Here is a 26,857-nt window from a genome sequence, read left to right on the forward strand (position 1 = left end):
CATTGATGGAGAGCAAGGCAGCTGGGGATCAAAGATCACAGAACTGCAGAGTTGGCAAGGACCACGAGGGTCATCTACTTCCTGCCTTGAGTGAGCTGGAAGGAAAAAGAATCCCTGCAGCAAGACCCATTTCCAGCTATCCTAGGGGGTGGAGCCCACACTCACCCTGAATGGCTAAAAGGCTCCTGGGAGGCTGGAGGGACATTGTTGGAACACCTCTTGCGTTGGGGCAACCGGCCAAAATGTTTTAAACTGTTCTAATTTTGGTTCCTCTGTTTCGTTTTTATCGAGTTGGTGTTGCTTAGATGTTTTTAGTTGGGGTTGGCTGTTACTTTAATTTGGGTATAACTGTAAACTGTTTATTATTGATGTTGTTGTTTCTATTGATTTATTGGTTTGTTTGTTGCTTGTACAGGATATTTTATTTTTTAATGTTTCATGTTGTGTTTCTATATATGTTGCAAGCTGCACAGAGTGGCTGGGGGAACCCAGCGAGATGGGTGGGCAGGGCATAAATTACAACATTGTTGTTGTTGTTGTTGTTGTTGTTGTTGTTGTTGTTGTTGTTGTTGTTGTTGTTGTTATTATTTATTATGCAATGCAGGAATCTTTTGCCCAAGGTGGGGCTTGAACCCACAACCTTGAGATTAAGAGTCTTGTGCTCTAATGACTGACCGGTTTTTCTAAGTGTATAAAATCACACACTTCCCTAAAATGCATCCCCCATCCACATTCATATATCAACTGGCTCCATTCATGAGTCAGTTTGTGACAGGCATACCGCCCCCCCCCTTAAACCTCCAATATACACCTGCTACCCCCTGGGGTCTCTCACCTAAGCAATCCGGCTCTTTGTGGTAGGTGTCCCCTTCCAAGAAGCCCAGGGCGCTGCACGTGGCCAAGAGTTCGCAATTCATCATGTACAAGTCCATAAATCTCAGCCTAAATGAAAGAAGGGAGCCTGTGGAGAACAGAAGCAACGTTAAGCCATGGAGGTCCTGGGTCATTCACAAAGCAAGGGCAGCGGCTCAGTAGAACAAAACGGCTTTTGCTGCCTGCAGAAATCCAGGCACTGGGCCTGCCAGGGGTTGCTGTGTTGGACTAGCTAGAACCTCACGAGGCTAGGGTTCTTTTTTTCCTTGTATATAATTTTTATTCATTTTTCAATTTAAAAAAACCATATTAATAACAAATTCAAACCAAATCTTTCCACATTCAGAAACAAAAAACTATATAGCCAATTATATAATCCGAATTAATTAATTTCAGTGGGACTTCCCGTGTTCTGGATTTCAACAGCCAAATGCCCATCCTTTATCTTTCTGCTATCTTCTTTCATAATTTTCCAAATATTAATCTCCTCTCTCGATCAGCCAGTCGCTGGTATAATTCACTATCTTGTTTTATTTGACCATTCCTCATTTCTATCACGCAGGGGGCTTTTTCCACATTGTTCTCAATTTTAATATTTTGAAGCACAGTCCTCCTCGATGACCCCTCCTTTTTCTGCTGATTGTTGTTCTAATAGGCTCTGGGCTACGAGGCTAGGGTTCAAATCCCCACTCTGTTGCTGCTTCTCAGCCTAACCTACATCGGTTGTTGTGGGAATTAACCAAGGATGGGGATAAAACATACCATATATGGCACCTTGAGGGGGAAAACATGGAATGCAAATGCAATTTTTTTTAAAAAAAATAAACAATGTTTGACTTCAGCAAGCAATAAAAGCTGGCACCAACTCTTGCCATTATCTCAAAATCTGGAGAAAGGAAATAAAATACCACATAGTTCTCATACACTCCCTCTCACATCCCCAGATGTTGATAAACCTTTTACAGCACATGCCATTTTCTGCGTGGCCCAAGGAATTACTGAGGGCAGTGTTGAAAGTCAGAGGGAGAGCCCTGGCGGTTTTTTGCAGGCGTAATTCTGCAACATGCCATTCTCTCTCTAAATACACGTTGGCTACAAAAAATTAATACAACAGACTCTTCTATAGTCTCCCAACTGTGATGCAAATTCATTGCCAAGGATCCACAGAACAACCATCTCAAGTGACTGTGTGAACTCATGTTTATCCACACATCATGGATTTTTTTTGAAGGGATGCATTCAAGAGCCGAATTCTCCCAACTGCAGTAGTCATACAACCAAGCCAAAATTCACAATGCTTTGCGAATGCAGATTCAACAGAAGTCAAACCGATCAACTACTTGGCTATCAGGCAGCCACAACCAAGAAGACCCTTGTTTGGCCACATTAGGAGATCGGGTTCATACAATCCACATTTTCCTATTGCTATGCAATTCTCTTCCCCTTTATTACCCCACATATTAGCTAATTGCAGCTCCCTGCCCGCCCGCCCCCCATGCAATTAGCAAACTTCAGAAGCTGCGGTCCTCAAATATTACCACCAGCAGGTGATCGGACATTTAAGTCATGCAACCAGTTTTGTTTCATTTTTTAAAGCCACCAGGTAGCCCCAAGGAAGCACTGTTAGGCTGCATGTTTGCTGGGACACAGCACCAACCAGTGTCATGGGATGGACAAGAAAGGTTGCCGTAAACGCGCTAGAGCTGCCATTTGTCCCCTGCCAGTGGATGCAAAAGTAACTTACCTTGTCTCTGCAGGTCAACAAGCAAAAAAGTGGAACTTTGCCGGAAACTATGCTTGGCCGTTAATCTCAGCCCAAATCTGCAGACCCTTTGCTCAGAAGCTAAAGCACGCTAAATTAGGCAGAGCTGTTGTATAGGTATTCTCTACAGCAAACTAAAATTTCCATGCAAATTGACTATAGATCTTCAGACAAGCCTCTGCTATCACCTATCCATGCAGAGATATCACAGAACTGCCACAGCCTTAAAGAACCATGCAGAATATCAAGAGAGGGAGGACAGATAAAACTCCTTTCCTGGCCTGCAGATCAGAAAGCAGAGAAGGGATTTCTCTCGCCACTTTTGCACGTTACTCCTGTACAAGTTTATTTTACCAGAACCTTCCAGTTCCTGGGGCTTCGTGCACGCAAACTCCTCAGGCACATGCAAGCTGGACTGCTTCCAAAATCAATCCCTGGAGCTTTTGAGACGAGAGGGAAAGAGAGAAGCTGCTGGGAACTAGGAAGACTGCAGACAACTGGCAAAACTTTGTAGGAAAAGGAGATGTGTTTTCTCCACCCACTTCTCAACAAGGCAACCCCTTCTTCACCCACCCCCAATCCACTGCTACTGGAGTTCACACTGATTTCCTGGTTTGTGTAACTGGCCCACTTACACAACGCGCTGCAGAATTCTAACCTACTTTCCAGTCTCTAGGATGTCACGATAACCTAGGTCACTATGCTGCTGCGAGGATGTGTGTGTCTCTGCAAGTTGAGGAGAAATGAGGAGAAGAGCCCAAACCTCTTCTGCAACCACATAGTTTACGACCGATGCTCAGATACCTCCCCTGGGGGATACTGGCCCCCTGGGGAAGTATGAGAAAGTCAATAGCCTACCAGGGTAAGTGTACCTGAGTTGCATAACAGGCCTCATTCTCAACCGCTCTCGGCACCGCTGTGCGCTAACAAAAGCCAGTGTATGTGAAGTGGGTCAAGAAAGCGGCCCCACGGCCACCACATTTATGGATCGGCAAAAGGTGTTTCAAAAGAGACACGGCAACAGCATCATTTTAAGATGGCCAGAAAAAAGTTCTCCTTTTGTGTCCAAAGCAAATTTGGCAAAATTTACAGGGCCTGCCTGGCCAACAATGACACTTTGAATCTCTCCCATTTGCAAGCATTTTGCACAACTCATGCAGTTTACTCCATTTCCAACTGTCACCAGCATGTACTGAAGGTAAAGGTAAAGGTACACCTGACCGTTAGGTCCAGTCGCAGACTCTGGGGTTGCGGCGCTCATCTCACTCTATAGGCCGAGGGAGCTGGCGTTTGTCCGCAGAGAGCTTCCGGGTCATGTGACCAGCATGACTAAGCCGTTTCTGGTGAACCAGAGCAGCACACGGAAACGCTGTTTACCTTCCCGCCAAAGCGGTACCTATTTATCTACTTGCACTTTGATGTGCTTTCGAACTGCTAGGTGGGCAGGAGCAGGGACCGAACAACAGGAGCTCACCCTGTCACGGGGATTCAAACCGCCGACCTCTGATCGGCAAGCCCTAGGCTCTGTAGTTTAGACCACAGCGCCACCCGTGTCCCTTAGCATGTACTGAAGCCCTCCTCAAATAATCTATGGTACTGTTCTGCAAACTATTCCTGCATGTTTCACATGTAAAAAAACAACAAGACCATGAGCTACCTTGATTCCATCAGTACTCATAAGGTGATCAGATATCTAGATATAGAGCGACTACTGGTAGTCCCATTGTGTGTGTGGGAAGGATGTACTGCAGACTCCCCCAGCTGTTCTTAATTCACACCCCAGGGCTGGGCAATATATCGTCCAAAACCAGTTTGATGTCCATAGCGTAATAACGGTTTCATAACTTTTGATCTGGTGATGTATCACGAATTGCGCTGCTACATTGCGCTGCTTAGCTGGTGATAGATCATGTTGAACGCCCAAGCCCTACTTTTCACCTCTACATAGTTCCATCCAATCGATATATGGTCCAGCCATACGAACCACCACAACACTGGAAGGAAGATCGGAGGCTTTCTAGCTTAAATCTTTGCAAATGGCAATATTCTGTGTGCTGTATTGGGTAGTGTCAGATTAGTACTGGGGAGACCATGTTCAAGTCCGCTCTCACCAAAGCCATCTGCACCATGCCTATTCAGAAGCAAGTCTATTGGTTTCAACAGGGCTTAGTACCAAGTAGGGGAGATTAGGACTGCAGACTTCTCATCGAAGTTTACTGGCTGTCCTTGGGCCAGTCATGGCTCGCAGTGCAGCCTACCTCACAGGACTGATGTGAATGTAAAACCGAGGGAGGGGAGGGAAGAGAAGAATAATGTAAATTTAACTCTATACTTGTGTCAGTGTTGATCAGCATCAGTAGCACAGCTTGTATCCGGTTACAATGAAATGGAAGCAGAACAGGTTTATATATGGCTAAAGAGATGGGAAAGGACGAGGACAAACAGTTATTCCTAGTTTAATAAAACAATCACATATTGCACAATTTTGCAAGTACTGAACTCTCAGAATTTAAAGGAGCAAAAACGAGAAGTTAACGCTCTGCCCAGGCAAGAAGAGATGGCAAAACTTGTATATACCCTCCCTCACTTTTTAACCCCAAGGCCCTCACAGCAGCTTGCAATAAAAAAAAATACAAAACATTATAAGTAGTGCCGCTGCTGCTCATCTATACTAGTAGACATTCCTGCTGCTCATGCACTTTCAATCCACACAGGGTGCTGTGAACAACAGAATGCTAAAGGTGTTGTGGGCACCTAGAAATGCAGGCTGCAATTCCCCACAGGTACAAATACTGTACTTTGCTTTTGAGTGCTGGGTCTCCCTCCAGCAGAAGCAATGCCTAGAGAAATGATAAATGGAGCAGTTGGAGACACATTTGAAATAATGATGGAGGGTGGGACACACACACTTTGAAATGCTTTTATTACTTCCAATGATTGACCACAGAGATACACTAAACTGGTTAGCAACCGCTTTAGTTGTTGTGACAATGTCCTCTTTATCTTCCATCAGAATCCTTGCCATGGCAGTGACAGAACGCACCGCAACAAGCAGCCACCTCAAGGGCGAAACAAAACAACGCCGGGAAGTTTTGCAAGGTCGGCAGAAAAGTGCTTTCCTTACCTGGATTTAACCCGGGGTCGTTAATCTCGAGCAGATGGAATATAGGAAATCTTTGCAAGGGGGGGTCCTGAATTATTATTACAGTACTGTTATTTAAAAAGAGAAGTCTCCCCCGTGTTGCAACGATCTCCAAGAAAAACGGAAAACAGAGCGCGCGCGCCCCCCACAAAACCGAGCAGCCGCCAATGAAAGCCCCCGCGCAAGCGGAAGTTGCTCGACACGGGAAGAGGCCTTCGGTGCCGTGCCAGGGAGATGCGTGCGCGAGTCCTGCCTTCCCGCGATAACCTCCTGAACACATATAGGAAGGGCGAAGTTGGGAAAAGGGCAGGAGCAGCTGCAGCAAGGCTTGCAAGAGGCAAGGCTCTGCAAAACAGCGGGCAGGAGGCGGTGCGCGCGCCCTCGCTTTGCAAATCCCAGAAGCTACGGCACCCGGCTAGCTTTGTTGAAATACCACCGAGAGGGGTCAGTGGGCTTTAAGCGGCCGCGGGGTTATTGGCAGCTAGTGCGAATGCCTGGCGAGAAGTATGCTCCTCTCTCACACAAATGTCCATCCTCAGAAAATAGCATCCCGTTTCCCGTTTCCCCTCCGGGTCTGCGCAACGCTTATGTTTTTTGGGGGGAGCGCCCCCATTCCTGGAGTGACCAAAACCAACAAATCACTGCCAGGGGTGGAAAGTGAGCAGCACGGCTGCAGCGTGCTTTTCGCAACTAATCAAACAGCTAATCACGCAAAGGAGAACCAAGGCTGTCTCATCATGCTGTTATCGCGTGAAAGCTTTGGAGTAGAACACGCATTCGGCCTTTATTGGCATAATTTAGACAAGCAAATCATGAAAGAGGCGGCGCGCGGGGGGGGGGAACCCCAGAACATAGAAATAGGAGTGACAAGCCTTTGCATGGCGCGCAGATCTTGGCGTGCCAACAAACCCGTACCCCTTTCCTGCTGCAGCCGGGAAATACATTCTTTACAAACTTTCCGCCCCGGCAGGGATTGATTGGTTTTGAGGTCGCCCAGGAATAGGGGCTCTTGCCCACCAATGCAGTAGATGACGCAGAGCGGGCTGTTAAAGCCGCGCGCCCCCCCGCAAAAAACAACAACAACAAACATCAACACTGTCAAGGCCAACGAGGTTGGCTGTGGAGAGACAACATGATCCGAGAGCTCTTAATGCCCCCGTCCGGACCCTCCGCCCAAACCCGAGCTCCTTCTCCAGGTAAGGTTGCCAGCAGAAACACATCACCTAGTCTCCCCGCTCCCCCCCCCAGCTCCATAGTACTTGTTCCCTAGCAAATGCCAACCGGACTGCAGCTGGGTAGCGCCAGGCTGCGCGTATTCCCCAAGAGCTAAGCAATGCGCGCTGCAAACCTGAACCGCGGCCTCCCCAAACCAATCCCGCGCGACATATTTACCCGCCCCGCGCGAGCCGCTCCATCTGCACCGGCGTCGTTTCCCGCCCTAACTTTGCACCGGGAGGAGGAGGAGGAGGAGCGCCTCCCGGTTCGCGCCGCCAACTTCCTCGCGCCTCCCGGATTCCAAATGGCGCGCGAATGCGCTCTCGCTCCTTTTAAAAGGGCCACCGGCGACTGGCCCAGCTATCCAGAGGAGGACGCAGGGCTCTGCAGTCTTTTGCTCGGAAGTAACGCCATTCAGTACAACTCGGCCACGCGAGCCTGGCATTACCCTTTTAAGCGAGCGCTCAGTCTCGCCCCCGCCTTCTACTGGGTGGAGCGAAAACTTCACTTTGCAGCCAGTTGGGGAGGCGAGCTCAGAATGAAAGGCATTGCAAGCATCCATTGGTGTAGCCAGTCAGCAACCTTTTTCAGCCTGAGCCGCTGGTACATCTCTCAGACCTTGTGGTGGGCCGGACTATGTGTTGAAAAAAGTTATGAACGAATTCCTATGCCCCACAAATAACCCAGAGATGCATTTTAAATAAAACGGACACATTCTACTCTTGTCAAAACACGCTGATTCCCGGACCGTCTGTGGGCCGGATTGAGAAGGTGATTGGGTCGCATCTGGTCCCCAGGCCTTAGGTTGCCTACCCCGGTAAGCTATACTGTAGCTTAGGGCCCCACTCTCTTGGGGGCCCCCCAAAAAAATTAAAGGGAAAAAACCACTGGATGTACTTTGATAAAATACATGTTTTGTTATGTGCAAATGGATTTAGATACCTATTAGGTCCATAGCATATATTCAACACACACAAACCAGCGACAATCTATTGTTGACAAAGGACAGCTGGACATATAAAGGGCCCCATTACCTTCAGTAGCTTAGGGCCTCATCAAACCTAAATCCGGTCCTGGGCGTAGCCAGGATTTTGGGGCCTGGGGGTGGCTGGGCAGGGCACCCACCTGTCACCATAATCTCTGTCTAGCAGATTCGGAATGAAATGTCTCAACAACAGTGGTTTTAAATTGCTTTCTTTTGACCCCAGGTGCTCAGGAAAAAATCTGTCAAAAAATCTTCAGTCATTTGAAAACTAGGAAGTTAAATAATAATAATAATAAACATAAACATAAACATCAGGGAGATACCTTTTATGCGGTGAATGAATATACTTTGCAAAATTGCAAAGAGCATGCCATATACTTTGCAAAATTGCAAAGAGCATGTTTAATAATAATAAACATCAGGGAGATACCTTTTATGCGGTGAATGAATATACTTTGCAAAATTGCAAAGAGCATGCCTTTCTTCATCACTGCAAAAAATTCTCACCCTAAAATGACATCCCCAGTGGCGGAGCTTCATGCTCTGGCACTGGGGGTGGAGAGCAGGTGGGGGCATGGCGCGCCGCCCGTGGGGGCGTGGCACCCAGAGCGGGCAGGGTGGGCAGCCGCGATGGCATCCTCGGGATCGTGCCGCCCAGGGCGGAGTGCCTGTATCGCCCCCCCTCTTCTTACGCCCCGGACACCCCCATCACAGCACATGGCAGGAACGCCTGGAGGAAAGCTTTCAGGCCTCATTCACAAAGACAGATGGTTGAGCCTCGTGTGCCTTGATAGCAATATCCGGACTCTTGGAAGGTGGTGGACTCTCCTTCCTTGGAGGTTGGATCGCATCTGGCCCCCAGGCCTTAGGTTGCCTATCCCTACCACCTGTCAAGGATGCTTTAGCTGAGAGTCCTGCATTGCAGGGGGTTGGACTCAATGACCCTATAATTACGCATTTCCACTTTTTTGGAGATGCATAAATGACCAGCCAATCTTGAAAACACTCGGAGCTCCTTGAAGGAAGAGGCGGATTTGAGTGTAACCTGCTTTTTAAAATAGATTTTTATGTGTGGTTAAAAGCTTAAAACAACAATAGTGAATATTGGTAGTCCGTCCAGGGCTGTAATCAATATTTTTCTGGGTTTGATAGAACTATTTGGCTGGAAGGAGAAAAATCAAGAAGTTTCTGAAGCCTCCGTAAGATGCCCTCAGGGGGGGCTCACAATGGGTTTCTGTCTCCCTGTGAACTTCATAGCCCTTAAAGTGGGGTGCCCCCAGACAGGGCCTTTATTTTACAAAAAGGTTGTTCAGGTCTCTCTTGGTCTCTCTCTCTCTGGCATTTTAGCTTCCACATTCTGTTTGGATAGTTGTATGCTATTCAGCACTATGCCATCCACACATCAGTGGGCAGAGCCCGACAGACTGTTTCTGTGGTGTATTTTTTACTTCCCTTCCCTCATTCCCTCTTTCCCCACCCTCCACTGCCCTCATCTGTTCCAGGTATGTGCACCCATATTCTTGTACCTCTGTGCGTGCACCTATATAGTGCACAAAAACAGATATTATCAGCCCTTAGTTATCATGTTTCACAATAGACAAAATGATGTCATGTTGTCGTCCCCCTCCCCCGCAAGGTGGTGTTGATGGTGATGGTACAATATCTATTTGGTGTTTCTTTGGGGGGAAGGCGAAGGAAATAATACCGGGGTCTTGCATAAGACAGCAGATATTTAGCTCTATCTATCTGCTATAGGATGTTCCTATTTTCATCAGAGAAATGTCGGAGGGTATGCTATTTGCTTTAGTGGATGGTGGCAATATCCATACTCCTCTAGTGCCCTGTGATCATTAACAACACAGCCACACTTTCCTCTCCTCCCCAGCCTGCAACAATATAAACACAGCAGGAATTATATACTGAAATACTGATAAAGAGGTCTCGGAGAAGATATCTCTGTGTGTATATGTTTCTCTCTGTGTGTAAATATATATACTGTATAGCCTACATTTTAAGCTGCAATGTACACCATGTACAGTACTGCAAATTCCCAGCTGATTCCCTACATGCTTTGTGCAGAGATCTTGAGAAGAAGAAGAAATCCTTTGAACTAGGCTGCTGAAATTCCCATATGCCTTCTGCAGGTGGCAATTGATAGAAATATAGGTATGTTTGTGTCATTTGGGTTGCCAGAAACAAAATGGCAAGGATTTGCTCAGGTGAGGAGTGAATAGAAGTAGCGGTCTGGCAACAGAGGCCACCCACTGAAACCTCATCATTCTTTTGGGAAACTGGCCTCCAAAAAGAAGTGCAAATAAGCCTTCACACCTGTGTAGTAAATGTGGATGCACAGCAGGTTATTTATTTATTTATTTTTACTTAAGTGGGTTTCTTGCAGAATGGGAAATTCAGAATTAAATACAGAAAAAGAACAGGCTGGCATTTTTCTTCTGATAATGCTGGGTGGGTGGTGGGAAAACTTTTTGCACACCAGTAGCACTAATTTCACAATCAGTTCCCGTCTGGAAGTGCTCTCAGTTGTCTATATTGGGGTGGATGTGAAATGGGATTAGCAAGATGGAAGCTGCCCATGTGGGCATCTACGTGGATCAGAAAGTTTGGGACTCTAGAAAAGAGCCTGGCGCCAGGCCCAGCTGGGCAGTACAACCCTATGCACTCCTATTTGTAAATAAACCCATTTGAACTCAGTGGAAATTCTTAACACAGCGTTCTCACCAAACGTGCTGCTGATGCCGAAATGTGCATTTTTTAAAAAAATTAGTTGTGGCTGTTTCCAAGGCAGTGCTCAAGTGCTGAAAGTTTAGTCAACCTGTGATCAAATAACCAGGTAAGAAACGGGGAATACCGGCCTTTATTCATTACATTTTCATGATAAAACTGGGAAATGAACTAAAGGAAAACAGTTGCAGGAAGTAAGAGACATTTGCTACATGGACACAGTGGGTACATGCGCTTCAATCAAACTTGTCTTGGGGTGTATTTGTACACCACAAGGAGAAAACTGGCTTTTTCCAAGGGGGTCCTAGGAAATGAAATTTTGAGACTACAGGTAATTCTGATTTGAAGACTTGAGAAACCACCTCAAAGACCTGCAACCATTTTGAGGACAGGGGGAAGAAGAAGAAGAAGAAGAAGAAGAAGAAGAAGAAGAAGAAGAAGAAGAAGAAGAAGAAGAAGAAGAAGAAGAAGAAGAAGAAGAAGAAGAAGAATAGATCTACAACTGCTGTGGAAGTGTGAGGATGTGGATAGTTTAACCGGTTTGAGGTAAATACATGCTATAATTCTCTCAGATCTTTCAGATGGGAAAGTCAAGCTTTGGGGAAACGATGTGGGTTGCACACAAAAAATCAAGCAAGGCATGCGCTTACAGCCGCGGCATTGGTAGAGCATCTTGCAAGCGGAAGACCCCCAGGTCCAATTCACAGCATCCCTGCAGAGCTGCTGTTAGTCAGGGTAGTGTAGACAATATTGACCTGGGAGCACCAGGAGTCTGAGTTGGTATAAGGCAGCTTCCTATGTGAATTCACCGGTAGTGTCTATGTGGGGAGACTGTGGAGGGAATTCTCCATTGTGCACAGCATGTGTGTGTTTTGCCCTGGTTTGGTTACCTCTTCTCAAATATGGCATGTTGCTATTGCCAATCTCACCCGTGTGGTATGGCTGTTTTAAATGGGACGATCAGCTACTTTGCAGCTCTTCTAACGGACATCCTATGTCTGGCAGGAGGCAAGCCTGCTCTCCAGATGTTGAGAATTTGGATTTATTAAATGTGTAGTGTAGACGGGATTTTGCAATGCCAGTAAGCAAAGATCTGGGCTAGTAACATTGCAAGTCCAGACTACTGGAAATGCTAAGAAGAATTTCTCTTTGGATGCAGAAGTATGGAAGTCCTGAAATTTTGTTAGCTGCTTCTTAACCAATTGCGAGGTGTTTCTACCCAACAAACATTTTCCAGGTTTGGTTGCTTGGTCTCAGGGTTTGACCAAAAGTTTCAGGCATTTCCTGGGTGCGCAAAGCAGATTGACTTGCACGCATGTTTAAATTTAAAGCAACTTCCTAATCAGATCCTGTAATTGGCAACATTTGCACAATCCAGATTGGAATGTAAATTTCACCTCTGGCTAAAAATATTGACTCTACTTCTAATGCTGGAAATAGACTTTAGGAATCCTGACTGTTGTATACCAATGGCAGATATCATGAAGAGCTCCACTGGCTCAGGTCAAAGATCCATCTGGTATGAAGTGGTCAACCAGATTCCTCTGGGAACCAGGACATGAAGGAGACGCACTTTCACTAAAATCTGTAGATTACTTGTTGCCATCAATAAACTTATCCTATGATAAAATGCCTTGGTATAACTCTTAGAAGGCAATCTATGTATGTCTACTTGGAAGTAAATTCATCTAGATTTAACGGGGCTTGCTCCCTAGTATGTGTATTTAGAATTTCAGCCTGAACCTCTGTATCTTAAATTCCAATAGGTCAGTGGTATTTAATTTCTCAAGATCAGAACTTGAGAGCAGCTGAAGGCCTGAATATATAAGACCCAGAGTTCATTTTCTGCAACATACCATGTATCGCAGAGCCTATATCATCCTTGTTGTGGAAAATGTCCTTCTAACTACGTCAAGCTGCTAGATTTCCCTGATGGAGAGCTATTACCAAAAATAAATTACAGCGTTTAATTAAATAATACAATTCCAACACAATAACCAAAGGAGTTCTTTATACCTGCGAAAGAGAAGGTTAATCTGTTCATTGGAAAAGGCGACTCATGCTACCATCCAGCATGGGGGAAAAGCGAGGAAGAACAAATAAATCATTGGTGTCTCACGCACAGCAAATCTTCTGGATGGGCCAGTTTTTGATTTCAGTATAAACCCAGGAAAGCTAACGGGGTGATTTAGTGTCATTCCATCAACTTCAGTGAAGTGACTGAATTCACATCAACTGTTCGCCTGTTGTTTTCGGAGGATTGGTCATTGATATCACCTGTTCTATCTATCTACTCTATCATCTATCTATCTATCATCTATCTCAGTGCTATCAGTTTCATTGGCTCCAGTCATAACCCCTTTGGCTGCTGTGAAGTAAGTCCAGATTCAAACCACTTGTTGACCCAAATGAAGTAAATCTATTGCAGAGGAGAGATTCTAGAGTCGTGTGGTTTCATCCTGTTCATGTAGCTTTATAACCAATATGGATTGATGGTGGATATAATCCCATGGACCTCAATGTAGTGGCTCCAGATTGAGTCCATTGATGAGGCTTTGAAATCACACCAGTTTTTACTATATACGTTGCAGCAGAGAGACTCCAAAAATCAATTCACACCAATATATCTGAAAAATAAGATCCACCGCTGAGACATGCCAACACTGCAGAAAACAAGCATTTGCTTCCAGGTGGAAACATCTGCAATCCCACTGCTCACTTCATCCGAGTTCCCTCTCTTTTGAAACCATCAGTCACCCGCTCTCACTCCAACAGGTCTTTCCCATCTCTGTGCAGGACTCTTACAGCACAGTTCCTTTCGGAAATGCCTAGACAGGTCAGTCTGTACTTGCAAATGATCTACTCCCTGGTGGTAAATAAAGACCAAAAAAGAATTGCTATGCTGGGTAAGACAAACGGTTCGTCTAGCTCCATAAGAACGTGACGCATGCTGTTTCAGACCAAGGGCCCTATTGGTCTCGCATCCTTTTCCCAACATGCATTTGCCAGAAGCGTCTCGGAAGCCCACAAGCTAGAAATGAAGGCAGCAAAGACCCCCTCCCTTTTCAAAAAAAGGAAAAAAAAGACACCCAGAAAACAACAACTGACATTCAGGTATATGGTACTACCTCTTTGAGCAGGGAAGTTCCATTTAATTATAATAGTTAATACCCATTGAGAGACCTACTCTCTGTGCCTGTTGACAAAATTTCTTTTAAAACCACCAAACCAGTGACAATCCAATTCCACAATTGACCATATTGTGTGAATAAGTTAATGGATTTTGTCCGCCTTGAATCTACTTCCAATCAATTGAGATACTATTAGGAGCAAAAATTTTTCCCTTGCCCCCTTTCTTCACACAATTCGTGAGTTTATAAGCCTCTATAATGTATTCCCCATCCCCATGTCTTTTTTTGCTGAACTAAAAAGCTACAAATGATTAATTCTAAGGAAGATGCTTCAACCTTTGGACAATTTTTGCTGTCCCCCCCCCTTTTTTTTAACCTTTTGCTGTTCTGTTCTACCCTTTTTAAGATGGTACGCCAAAACGGTACACAGCGTTCTAAATGCACTACTGGTTTTATATGATGGCATTCTGAGACCAGCTGCTTTATTTTAAATTTATGTCCCGATTTGTTTTTCCTCCAACTATTGCTGCACATTTAGGGCTTGTCCACATTTCCCTAAAAGCTCCGTGTCCGAGTGCCCCTCCTTTTTCGTCCTGAGCTTTCCCTACGAAAACCTGCTGTTTAAAACTGAATCAGAGCAAACATCAATTCAACTTTAAATAGCGGGTTTTCACAGGCTCTGGAACAACAACAAAAAAGGTGACATGGACACAGAGCTTTAAATTGTGGAAAGGGCGAAGGAAAGGAAAGTGTATATAGGCCATTAAAAGGTAAAGGGTAAAGGGACCCCTGACCATTAGGTCCAGTCGTGACCGACTCTGGGGTTGCGCGCTCATCTCACATTATTGGCCGAGGGAGCCTGCGTATAGCTTCCAGGTCATGTGGCCAGCATGACAAAGCCACTGCTGGCGAACCAGAGCAGCACACGGAAACGCCGTTTACCTTCCCGCTGTAGCGGTTCCTATTTATCTACTTGCATTTTGACATGGTTTCGAACTGCTAGGTTGGCAGGAGCTGGGACCGAGCAACGGGAGCTCACCCGGTCACAGGGATTTGAACCGCTGACCTTCTGATCAGCAAGCCCTAGGCTCAGTGGTTTAACCCACAGCGCCACCTGGGTCCTTATATGAAACTTTAATTGAACTGTCCATCACAACCCCGAGATCTTTATTTGTAAAGTAAAAGCCAGTCCATATCCCATCAGTGTATATGTCAAGTTGGGATATTTTGGTCCCAGTGTGCATTGCTTTACTTACCTTAAATCTCATTTGCCACTATGGCGCCCACTCACCCAGTTTGGAGGGATTGTGCTGGATCATTACTGCTACTGTACTAGTAATTTAATGCAATCTATAAATGGCTCATCCTGACTCTGAATGGTTTATGTTCTATAGCACCGGTCCTTCAGGAATTCTATGGGTTACTTCCCTCCATTGTGGGGGGGAAATCAATATATCCCTACCTTCTAACCCTCTAGTCCTCTTATACCAGCCTTTGCCAACCTGGCACCATCCAGATGCTGCTGGCTAAAGCTGATGGGAGTTGTAGTCCAATAACATCTTATGCCCTATTAAAATAATGCTCTTTTTGAGAGGGTGTTATAGGGCTGTTTTATTTTGATTATATATATTGTGGTTGTATATGTTAATCTTGTTCTGAGACCTTTGGGTATAGGGTGGTATATAACTTCAATAAATAATAACAACATCAGAAGGGTACCAGGTTGACGAAGGCAGTCTTATACCATGACTGCTAAATTTTCTCAGGAGCAGTTGGTGAGGGCCTTCAGCAAATGGTGTTGTTGTTTTTTTGTTGTTTTTTTGGCAACACTAATGTCTGTATCAGATTGCCCCACCCACACATTTGTTGATATTTTTAAGAATTCTAAAAGCTTGGCAAGACAGGACTTTCCTTTTTAAAAAGCCATGCTGATTCTCTTCAGCGAGGCTTGTTCTTCTCTGTATTTCATTATATATATGGCTTTCAACCAATTCATCTGAGACCAAAGTTGTCTAAGATCAAGAAGTCATGTGCCTCTGCTACAGGACTGGAGAAAGTCTCACGTTGTGCTCAGCTACGGAGAAGGTGGAACCTTCTGCCTGCGCAAAGCATAGCACCACTAAAGAGAATTCCCACGAGTTCCCCCCACAACTTGCAGACACTTCATTAATTCCCATTAATTCTCCTTGTAAGAAGATGAGGAAAGGGACGTGAAATTATGTCAAAAGCGACTGTGCATGGAGAACAGAAAATGCATTCTAGAATTGCCTTCAAGGCAGGGTCTTGCAATTCCAGCCATGTCCTTTGTCTTTGAGGAACATGCCTGAGTGCTTATAGCGCACTGCTTATATAGCTAAGAGTACACTGAACCAAGCTTACACAGTGGAGAACCTCCCTTCGCCTGTTGCTTGAAGATCAACAAAGCCAGGAAGATCAGTGTAAAATACCCAGACCCAGAGGCAGACAGCATACAACCAACCTGCAGGATGGCCTTTTGTCCACACTTCCTTCTAAAATGTATGGAAGCAGGAATGGAGGGAGATGTCGGAGAGGGGAAGCTGTCCAATGGGCTGAGAGTATGAGCCGGGACACCTCCGGTTCAAATGTCACCTCAGCCATGATCTCACTTGGTGGTCAAAAGCACTGCTTCTCGGCCTCAGCCCTCTCCCTTTCACCTGCTGCTTCGCTCCCCTAATCCCTTCTTGAGCCAAGCCTTTATGCCTTGCTGGCATAAGCCCACAGAGATGAGATGGGGATCGGATCAGAGCAGGGAGGGAGGGAAGTGAAAGAAGGCTGTGGCAAAGCACGAAAGAGCTTGAAATGGCCTCTCAATCCTACGCTAGATGAAGTGTCTCCAACAAAGCTAGCAGCGGAACACAAATCCTGTGGCCAGAGATGCAGTGGGGGCCTTAAGTGGAGAGATGTGAAGAGAATAGATGCTGTTCAATGCCTTCCTATATATATGTGTGTTATATGTTTATATGTACACACACACACACACACACACACACACACACACACACACACTCATTCATACACCCAGCACTAAGTGGCAAGGACTCCACATGTCCAGTCACACACACACACACACACACACACACACACACAAGCAACTCTGGAGTTTTGCAGGAATTCAAACAGGGAGATCCGTAGGAATTGTTCCTCCTACACCTTTTTCCCATAAAGCCGTTATCAAGATTTCTCACCGCAAAAGAAAGTGTTTAAAAATCAGGCAATGACACCATCTTCCCCCACCCACCAGCTCTCCCCATTCCATTGTCCCGTTTGTTTGAAAAGAGAGAGAGAAAGAGAGAGACCGGATAGCAAACTGTCCCTTCGGATCTGTGTCTCCTAAGACACCGCTTCCTACTGGCCAGGAGCAATAACAGTCTGTATACTGGGCCAGTTTTGTTTCTGCCCCCTCTCTCCCCAGAGGAGGGGTGTGTGTGTGAGTGCTGTGGTTTTGTCACCCTAAGGCCACTGCTTATAGTGCTTGCGTCTTCAGCTCCACAGGTTCCCCAGGAGGCTCTGGCGGGGCGCTGGTTTCAGCTGGCCGGTCACCTTTGAGGACAGACATGCGCTCTTTGACCCCGCGCATCCGGGGGAAGAGGATGAAGTCGTAGAGGAAGCCGCCCATCACACCGCCAACAATTGGTCCAACCCAATACACCTAGAAAGAGGAGGAGGAAGCACAGAGAAAGGAGGAGCAATGAGACACGGGGAGAGGCTTATAAAGAGCATGCTTGAAAAAGAAAAAGAAAAGTCCCCTCCAAGAGCTTCAGGTTCTCGTTGAGCTTCAGTTACGAAGCTGGCAGAGCAAGTTGGTGGGGTTTGGAAGCAACACTACTTCAAATTTCAGAAGGATTGGTGGATGGACGGATGGACAAAACAACACAGTTTCACCTGCTGTGCTAGTTTATTACACAAAGGGAACTTTTACATTGGTGTGTATTCAAAAATAATGACCTCGCAGTCTCTAAAGTAGAGAGTATTAGCAACTCATATTGTTTCCACAGCAGAGGTGACCGTGAGACAAATGAATAGAGTGCATGTTGTTATAAAAATTTGAAGGTCTTATATATATAAAATAGATGTTCATAAATGTACCAAGCAAACACATACAAATGGAGAGACCTGGTCTGAATAAGGACATTGGATTCTTATCTCATTATACATGATAAAGCTTTCTTATGCCATCTCACCCCTTGCTTTTTCCTGAAAGACCAATTGCAGTCGTTAACAGTCGTCAACAGGTTTACCACTCCTATCAGCCAATCACCCATTCCCACCACCCTTCTGAGTAATACCCCTCCCCACCTTCTGACTACCGTATACATAAGGGTCTGGTGACTTATGTTTCAGTGTATCTGAAGAAGTGTGCATGCACACGAAAGCTCATACCTATGACAAACTTAGTTGGTCTCTAAGGTGCTACTGGAAGGAACTTTTTTTTTATTTTTTGTTTCGACTACGTCAGACCAACACGGCTACCTACCTGTAACATACAAATATGTAAACCACATGTCTGGAACCCACAGAAAAGCCCTGAAACAATTTTCTCTCTCCCAAATATTTCTCTGCAAGGTCAAAGGAAACGGGAAATCTCCCCATTGTCTTTTTCTTAACAAATCCTGTCTTAAAGGCATATTTAAGATATGCAGGACGTGGGTGGCGCTGTGGGTTAAACTACAGAACCTAGGGCTTGCCGATCAGAAGGTCGGCAGTTCGAATCCCCATGACGGGGTGAGCTCCCATTGCTCAGTCCCAGCTCCTGCCAACCTAGCAGTTCGAAACCATGTCAAAGTGCAAGTAGATAAATAGGTACCACTACAGTGGGAAGGTAAACGGTGTTTCCGTGTGCTGCTCTGGTTCGCCAGAAGCGGCTTAATCATGCTAGCCACATGACCTGGAAGCTGTACGCTGGCTCCCTCGGCCAATAACGTCAGATGAGTGCCACAACCCCAGAGTCACTCATGACTGGACCTAATGGTCAGGGGTCCCTTTACCTTAAGATATGAATAGGGTGTGAGCCTGTGACCTGCGATCTGGATTCAGGAATTGAGTAGTTATCATAAGAAAAGAGTGGCCAGGATGCCCAGGTAATCCAATCAGGTAACCTGGCAGACAGGAAGAAACAACACACCCAGATTTCCACCCCTTCTCTGATGTATTAAGGGGATGGTCTTGGGCCACACCCCTTCTGTGATGTATGTACCGGTATGATGTTTCTGGGGTAGTCTTGGACTCCAGGGCGGGCAATTTAAAAGGTCTATTTAAGCAGAGACATCACCTTGCCGACAAAGGTCCGTATAGTTAAAGCTATGGTTTTCCCAGTAGTGATGTATGGAAGTGAGAGCTGGACCATAAAGAAGGCTGATCACCAAAGAATTGATGCTTTTGAATTATGGTGCTGGAGGAGACTCTTGAGAGTCCCAGGGACTGCAAGAAGATCAAACCTATCCATTCTGAAGGAAATCATCCCTGAGTGCTCACTGGAAGGACAGATCCTGAAGCTGAGGCTCCAATACTTTGGCCACCTCATGAGAAGAGAAGAATCCTTGGAAAAGACCCTGATGTTGGGAAAGATTGAGGGCACTAGGAGAAGGGGACGACAGAGAATGAGATGGTTGGACAGTGTTCTCGAAGCTATGAACATGAGTTTGACCAAACTGCGGGAGGCAGTGGAAGACAGTCGTGCCTGGCGTGCTCTGGTCCATGGGGTCACGAAGAGTCGGACACGACTAAACGACTAAACAACAACAACAAAAAGGTCTTGCATGCATGGCTCAGGGTCCCCCCCTCCTGTGTGTGTGTGGGGGGAGCACCCTGTTTCAACAGCTTTAATAAAGATCAGGCTTACTAGCTGCTTTTCTTCTCAATATTCTCTTGTTGGTCTCCGTTATTTTCTCTTACCGATAGAGAACCTACAAAAGGACGCTATATGGGCTCTTGGGTACCCCATAAGAGAAAAGGAGCAGGTTTTTTTCTCATAACAATGTATATATCATGTCAGCTCTCTTAAGAATTATTGCCTGTCTCTGTCCTGAGGAAGTGTCTGCACCAATACTGTTGGCAAATTCCTTTCTCTTCTATTTGCACCTCCTGGTCCTGGGGATATTGCTCTTGGGACTAATATACATGTGCAAAGAGACGTAGAAGAATTGTTTCAAGTTCTCCAGAAACCTTGAAGGAACAAACATCGTGGATACCACCCAAAATTAGTTTAGGGGTGCACCAGCTATGTCCTCCTAATTAGTGCATATAACCAGGAAAAATAGCTGGTACAAAGTTGGCACAGACTAAGGGGAAGAAATGGAGACAGTGGGAGATTTTACTTTCTTGGGTTCCATGATCACTGCAGATGGTGACAGCAGTCATGAAATTAAAAGACGCCTGCTTCTTGGGAGAAAAGCAATGACAAACCTAGACAGCATCTTAAAAAGCAGAGACATCACCTTGCCGACAAAGGTCCGTATAGTTAAAGCTATGGTTTTCCCAGTAGTGATGTATGGAAGTGAGAGCTGGACCATAAAGAAGGCTGATCGCCGAAGAATTGATGCTTTTGAATTATGGTGCTGGAGGAGACTCTTGAGAGTCCCATGGACTGCAAGAAGATCAAACCTATCCATTCTGAAGGAAATCAGCCCTGAGTGCTCACTGGAAGGACAGATCCTGAAGCTGAGGCTCCAATACTTTGGCCACCTCATGAGAAGAGAAGACTCCCTGGAAAAGACCCTGATGCTGGGAAAGATTGAGGGCACTAGGAGAAGGGGGCGACAGAGGACAAGATGGTTGGACAGTGTTCTCGAAGCTACCAACATGAGTCTGACGAAACTGCGGGAGGCAGTGGAAGACAGGAGTGCCTGGCGTCCTCTGGTCCAAGGGGTCACAAAGAGTCAGACACAACTAAACGACTAAACCACAACAAGGGCAGACACTTCATGGCTCTGTTTTATTTTATTTTTAAGTGTTGGCAACTGTATTTAAAATTATTCATGGGGCACCATAATCAGTATTTAAAATTGTTGACGGGGCACCATAATCTGCTCCCCTATGAGGTGACCTGAAGGTATTGACATGGGAATCTTCTGCTCGGGTTATCTTCATTTTATCTGGGGTGACACAGAGTTGCAGGATGCTTCCACGTCACCATTGACCCAAATACTCCTTTGAACCAGACACAATAATTGAACCCATCTCCAATCTGAGCTTTGCATCTGCAGAGATCTACTAGATGTCCTGCCCAGCACTGCCTTTGTGAAATATGGATTTTCAGGGAGAGGTATTATTATTATTATTATTATTATTATTATTATTATTATTATTATTAATTTATACATACCCCACCCATCTGGCTGGGTAAGAGGGGCGCCCCTAGAATATGTGAAATAGAGCCTTGGAGGAATCTGGTCTGATCAGCTCAGAGCTTTCTCCTTAGTTTGATATGTTGCTACACACCAGATTATGAATAAGCCTGCTTTCTTACCCCCAAACCCTCTCCTTACCCAGTGGTTGGTGAAATTGCGGGTGATGACAGCAGGGGCGAAGGATCGGGCAGGATTCATGCCAGCTCCTGTGAAGTACATCTGCAAGACAGTAAGGTTAGAATGGAGAAACTGTTTCCGCCCTGTATATAGGGCACCCCCATGTCCCTGGACCCCAAGCAGGTCCAATTTCTTTTCTAAAGGCTGACACCGGAACAAGCTGTCAATTTCCGTTTCTCGTTTCCTTAGTCTTTAAGTCAGTTATTGCACATCAGTTTCTGGTTGGTTGGTTTTAGAGTCCTCAATAAACTTCGTCCACATTTTAGTGCAAATTTTGCCCAACACAGACGTTTTTTGCAAAGCAAGTTTCCTGAATATAATGCCATTTTGTATGTTTTTTTTTTCCACTAGTGTGTACATTTCAATGCAAACTCTGCCCTAGGATATACATATTTGTATGCATTACTAGGACAGAGAACTTCATTGGAAAATTCTGAGAACTGCACATTTTGAAGGACGGCATATTATTTTAGAAAGTGCAAATTATGTGTGTTTGCCTTTAAATGTGAATCAAACTGAGTTTATTCCCCATTCCAACTAAAGGCTTGGTGGGATTTATATATGATCGTGTAGCTTTCTGTCACATCCTCTGCTAAAATGCAGTGATATGGACGGTCGACAAACACCATAATATTTCCCTTTTTCCAGCAGCTGTGATTCACAGTATTGCTGTATTTGTATCCCATATATGGCCACTCCCATATTGGGAAATCCTTTTGATCACATGCGAAAAGGCACCCGGAATCTCGACAGCAAGGGAGCCAACATGATTTGTTGCATTGCAAACTGATGGAAAAGTGGGTTTCTGCTAAAGCATGGGGAGGGCAGCACAGCGCTATGTGTGGTGCTGTTCACAGAACCAAGATAGAAGTAAGCATGGCTAATATAAAGGTAATCTGGCCCTGTCTTGCTGTGCAAATAGGCTACATCTGGTACCACATCTGTGCATCTTGCACAGAGTCATTACCCCAAAGAGGTGTCCAAGAGTGAGGGAGAATCCCACAGCCAACGCTACAGATCCCATGCGCCCATTACGTCTCTCGTCATAGGTGGCGAAGATGCAGAGGACAAACTGTAAGGTCAAGAAGATCTCCACGACTGTAGCTTGGCTTACATTTACACTGGGGTGTATCTGAAATCAGGAGACACAAAGAAGGACAGAACCATGAGGAAACGACAGAAGCCCACACCTTATTCCTTCCCCTACTGTTCTGATCATGCAATAAGCTTCATAGGATAATTATTGACATTGCGTCCAGAACTTCGCCGTTTACAATACTGAAGGCAACTCTCACGGCATCTTTTCCATGCCTAGTGAATATTTATGGAGCTAGTCAAAAGATGGATGTAGAGATTTGGGCAAAGCATTTACCAGGTGGCAATGCAGAGGTCCGCCTGCCAGACTTGGTGGCAGTGGTGTTAGGGGTTGACCAAGGCAACAGAAGTGAAGGGAGGTAAGGGAGAAAAGTAGGTTAAAAAAACCTACAAGGAAGCCTGAACAGAGTCCCTGGCATGCTCAGACCTATGAGTGAGTGTGAGCAGGAAGCCTTTGTAGGGACCAGGGAATATTACTGACTTGATCTGGTCTACTGATGTAAAGACATGCCAGTCTCATTCATAAGTGTGGCTGGTCTCCCTCCAGTTCCCTCCAGAACTGAGGGGTGACAGAATCCTACCCAACAAGTCTCAGGTATATAAGCCCAGCAAAGGGGCAAGTTATGACACTGTCTCTCGGCTTCAGACTCCAATTAGTGTGAGAGTCCACATAGTTTATGACACTATTTCACTCACTTAAAATGCATTAATGATGATATGCTTTTACCCTTCAAGGGCTATATGAATAATTCTGGGTTAGGTTTAACACCCTAGGCAAATACAGAATACTTTTCAGCTGGTGGGTACCCCAAAAAAGGCCTTCTAATTTGACCACCAACCCTCCATACCCTCACAAAAGTAGGACAATATTGTTGCATGCCACCTCAATCTCCGAACGATGCAAGATTCCAGGGGTTCCAGGCATGTTTGCCCAGGGTTCATGTTTCCTTTGGGAAATGGGGCACAGAGGAGACTGTGGTGTCTTTATGATATATGGTTTATTTACACATACCAGTATATACAACCTGAGCCTATGATGGGGGGGTTCATAGCATTGGCACCCCAAGAGGGTCTTGCTTCTTTCATAGCTGCAGCTGTGGCTTCAAGACAGAAATTAGCCACGGCTTTCCAGCTTGCTGCCTTTGCCAGACTGCAATCTTTTCCCTCCAGGTCACATCCCAGCCAACTCGAAAGCCTCTAAATTTTGTCTTCTAACAAACTCTGAGTTGAGGGAGGGCCCCTTCCTATTTGCCATCTGGCACAGAGCTTTCCTAATGGCCCATCACCACAGGCAATTTCCTCATTGGGAAACTAGCCCGGCTTAATATTCTAACAATTGCTGAATCCAGAGATTCAGTGTCTGGTACCCAGAAACTAATAACATGAGGGAACCTGAAACTCATAACACAGGTCTGGCCCCCACAGGGGAGTCTGGCACCCACAAACTCCTAGCAACACCCCACACACACACACACACACTATAAAACTGCCTATGCAAATTGAGACCACTGTGTGGAAAAAGCAGGGAGCAGATAAGAATGCCCTTGGACAAAGAGTGATATTATGTTATATATTCCATCTTATTCCAAGAAGTTCAGACAAATCTCCACCCTGTGGAATAGACTAAGAATAGAGAGAGTGGGTATTCCATCAAGAAAGGAATGGCAACTAAAATTATGCGAGTACCGTACTTGGAACTTGCGAAAATGACCGAGTCAATAAGAAATAAATCAACAAAGTTAAAAAAGAATGGGAATGTTTTGACAAGTATTTGATGAAACAAGGTTCCGATATTAAGACTTGGCTGTGTTTTGAATAACTCTGAAATTAGGGAAATGTCTTTTATTCATTCCAAGATGAGGATAAATAATTAAACACAGGGTATAAAACAGGAAAACTTGAACCGAAACCGTAAAGAGGCAGGAGGAAGTCAATAACATAATAAATAGTAACAGGATTCAATCCAAATTGAAGGTTATACAATAAATACCAATACTGTACAGGTATTTAGGCAACATAAGCCTAAATATCTCACTTCAGTTTTCTCATCATCCTCCATCCTTGAATGATTTGCAAGGGGGTGGTGGTGGTAAGGGGGCACTTAATTAAACCTACAAGCCCAATTCCCTGCCCCTCTACCCTGTCCTAGCTAAGAAGGCTAAGAATTATTTGTCAAGCCTGGGTTGGACCTTGTTTTTATTTTTTTTGTCGGGTCCACCAGGGGCATTGTGGGAAATTTAAATGGCAGCTAGAGTTAGGCACTTTGTGCTACTTCTAGGGAAGCCTAAATCACACCAACAAGCAGAGCAACAAATCTGAACATCTGGCATCAAACCAACATCTCTGAGGTGGAAGCATCTAAATTTAAGTAAGGAGAAGAACTCTTGATACAAAATTGATTTGGAAAATTTAAATTTCAGCTATGGTCATTTGCCAGCTTCTTTGACAGTTCTTCTGTCAACCCCGTAAAGGAAAAGTCATATAGTCAGTTATTACCTAAAATATAGCACACTCCTCCGCATTGGCTTCTGACATATACGGATGCCGAAAAAAAAGCAACTACCTGTAGTAATTCTGGGTTTTCTTTAAACTGTTCTGTTAGGAGAATGAACTGAGCTATCAGATAACATGTGGTCGAGGGAGTTTTGAGAGGAACAACCCACAGTCCATGAAACAATGGGAGGTGTTCATTACGGGCATAGGCTTAATTTTTTATGAAAACCTACCGCAGTGCAAATCCCGTTTAACTTAGCGGGACATACTTCTGACTAACTAAAAGGATATGGGCTGTTTGTGAGCTACAATCCCAAGAAGCTAAGTTATGCTTGATCTTGAAATAAAGATAGAATCATTATAAAACCAGCAGATTAGTAAGGTGTGGACTTCAACAGATGACAGGCCTTTTCATGCTTAAGGGTTAAGTTGCCTTTTTTTCTTAAATCAATATATAATGCAAACATAAAACCTTTATTGGCTGCAATCGCTCTTCTACATTCTGTCTGGCAGTTAACAACGTTCACATGCGTGGTGCTCATCTAGCTGGCAGAAGCCACAAAGGCGTTTGTTAGCTTGATGCATGGAAAACCTACGTATAGCCCAAGCCTATACTGTACTTATGAAGTCCCACTATGCTGTCTTCGTTACACAATCATCCTCAAATATTCCTCTCTTGCATTCCTTTGTGATCCTGCTCACTTCCCTCACAGTACACACACACACACACACACACACACACGGCTATGCTTTCAGATAATCTTCTGCCATTTGGGTGCCACCCAGTTATGAAGCCAAAGTCATGCTGACAAGCTGTCAATCAAAGATAACAGCTGAGACAAAAGTCTCCTGAATCTCCCACAAATGCATGTAGCGTCTGGCTCCTTGCCCTATGCTAGTGGATTGTTTTCTTCCTAGATCTTGGGACTCAAGACTCCTTATGAGATGCTAAGAATCCCTCTCCTCCTTCTAGCACCCCTGGGATTGCCCCTAATAACTCAGAATTAAAAAAAAAACACCCCACTATGCAATCCTTCAGTGGAACTCTCGCATGCAACAATACGACCTCGTGGATGTTTCGATTATAGGGATGCCACCCTCCTCAAACACCCTCTTCATGATCCAGTTACCGTGTTGAGTGCCAGGTTACCCCGCAACGCTGCTGGCGTGACTCCGTAAAGCACGGCTGCGCCGGCCACTCCTCCCAGCAGCTGGGCAACCAGGTAGAAGACGGCGCGGAACAGGGAGAGCTGCGAGCCCAGCAGGAAGGCAATGGTGACGGCTGGGTTGATGTGTGCTCCGCTCACGTGGCCTAGAGACTGCACCATGGTGGCCGCCACCAAGCCGAAAGCCAGGGCCACCAACAGAACGTTCAGGGGGCCGACCACCCAACGTAGCGAGGCCCCCAGGCCGAAAAAGACATAGATCATGGTGCCGAAGAACTCGGCAAAGACAGCCCTCCAGAAGGAGGAGGAACGCGCCTCCCACATGGTGAGGCAGGACGGCGGTGGAGGTGCGGTGCGCAGCGGCAGCAGGGCAGTCTCCAAGCTTCTCTCTTCTGCTGCTGCTGCTGCTCAGCTCCACCTAAGCCCACTGCTTTCTACTGCGGCTGTGAGCTTTATAAGGCTCCCTAGCCCAGCCCAGGAGGTGGGAACTACGTTCAACTGATTGGGGTCTCTTAACTCTTCCCTGCCTGGCTGGGGAAGCTGTGGTGGTGCTTATAAAAAAGGCTCAGGAGTACACAAGGAGACACCCCGATCCGGCTCCAGCTTTCAGGGCTTTGATCCTCCTCATAGATCAACCCCTTTTGTGCATTTCAGTTTCCCTCTTTCCACCTTTCAGCTAAGGAACTCCACCGCAAGACTCCTTGCTGGGGGT

General features: G+C 45.6%; 2 protein-coding genes across 3 annotated transcripts in view; both read right to left on the minus strand.

Moving 5' to 3' along the window:
- Positions 1-7,402, minus strand: part of TIMELESS (timeless circadian regulator) — a 49,294-nt gene extending 41,892 nt beyond the window's left edge. Inside the window, exons 1-2 of one of the 2 annotated variants that reach the window (XM_060272037.2) lie at positions 7,170-7,402; positions 836-961 (exon numbers count right to left, since the gene is read on the minus strand). In XM_060272037.2, the coding sequence (XP_060128020.2) occupies positions 836-932 (97 nt within the window). In that variant the 5' untranslated portion in view covers positions 933-961; positions 7,170-7,402. Of the gene's footprint in view, positions 1-835; positions 962-2,989; positions 3,128-7,169 lie in introns of those variants that run through there. The other variant, XM_060272038.2, reaches the window with a different exon arrangement.
- A 9,929-nt stretch (positions 7,403-17,331) lies between these two features.
- Positions 17,332-26,469, minus strand: MIP (major intrinsic protein of lens fiber). The gene is made up of 4 exons (XM_035107937.1): positions 26,110-26,469; positions 22,359-22,523; positions 21,353-21,433; positions 17,332-17,517 (listed from the first exon to the last, which is right to left on the minus strand). The coding sequence occupies exons 1-4, from the start codon at positions 26,467-26,469 to the stop codon at positions 17,332-17,334; spliced, it is 792 nt and encodes a 263-aa protein (XP_034963828.1).
- Positions 26,470-26,857: the final 388 nt, after the last annotated feature.

Source organism: Zootoca vivipara, chromosome 2, assembly GCF_965207765.1.
Source record: "Zootoca vivipara chromosome 2, rZooViv2.hap1.1, whole genome shotgun sequence".
Classification (NCBI taxonomy): domain Eukaryota; kingdom Metazoa; phylum Chordata; class Lepidosauria; order Squamata; family Lacertidae; genus Zootoca; species Zootoca vivipara.

Excerpts from the sequence above, each read along its gene's own strand:
- MIP (XM_035107937.1), bottom strand. The coding sequence starts at position 26,469 with ATGTGGGAGGCGCGTTCCTCCTCCTTCTGGAGGGCTGTCTTTGCCGAG. Across the intron at positions 22,524-26,109 it reads GTAACCTGGCACTCAACACG|ATACACCCCAGTGTAAATGT; the intron begins GTAACTGGATCA and ends TCCTGATTTCAG. Across the intron at positions 17,518-21,352 it reads GCAATTTCACCAACCACTGG|GTGTATTGGGTTGGACCAAT; the intron begins GTAAGGAGAGGG and ends TCCTCTTTCTAG.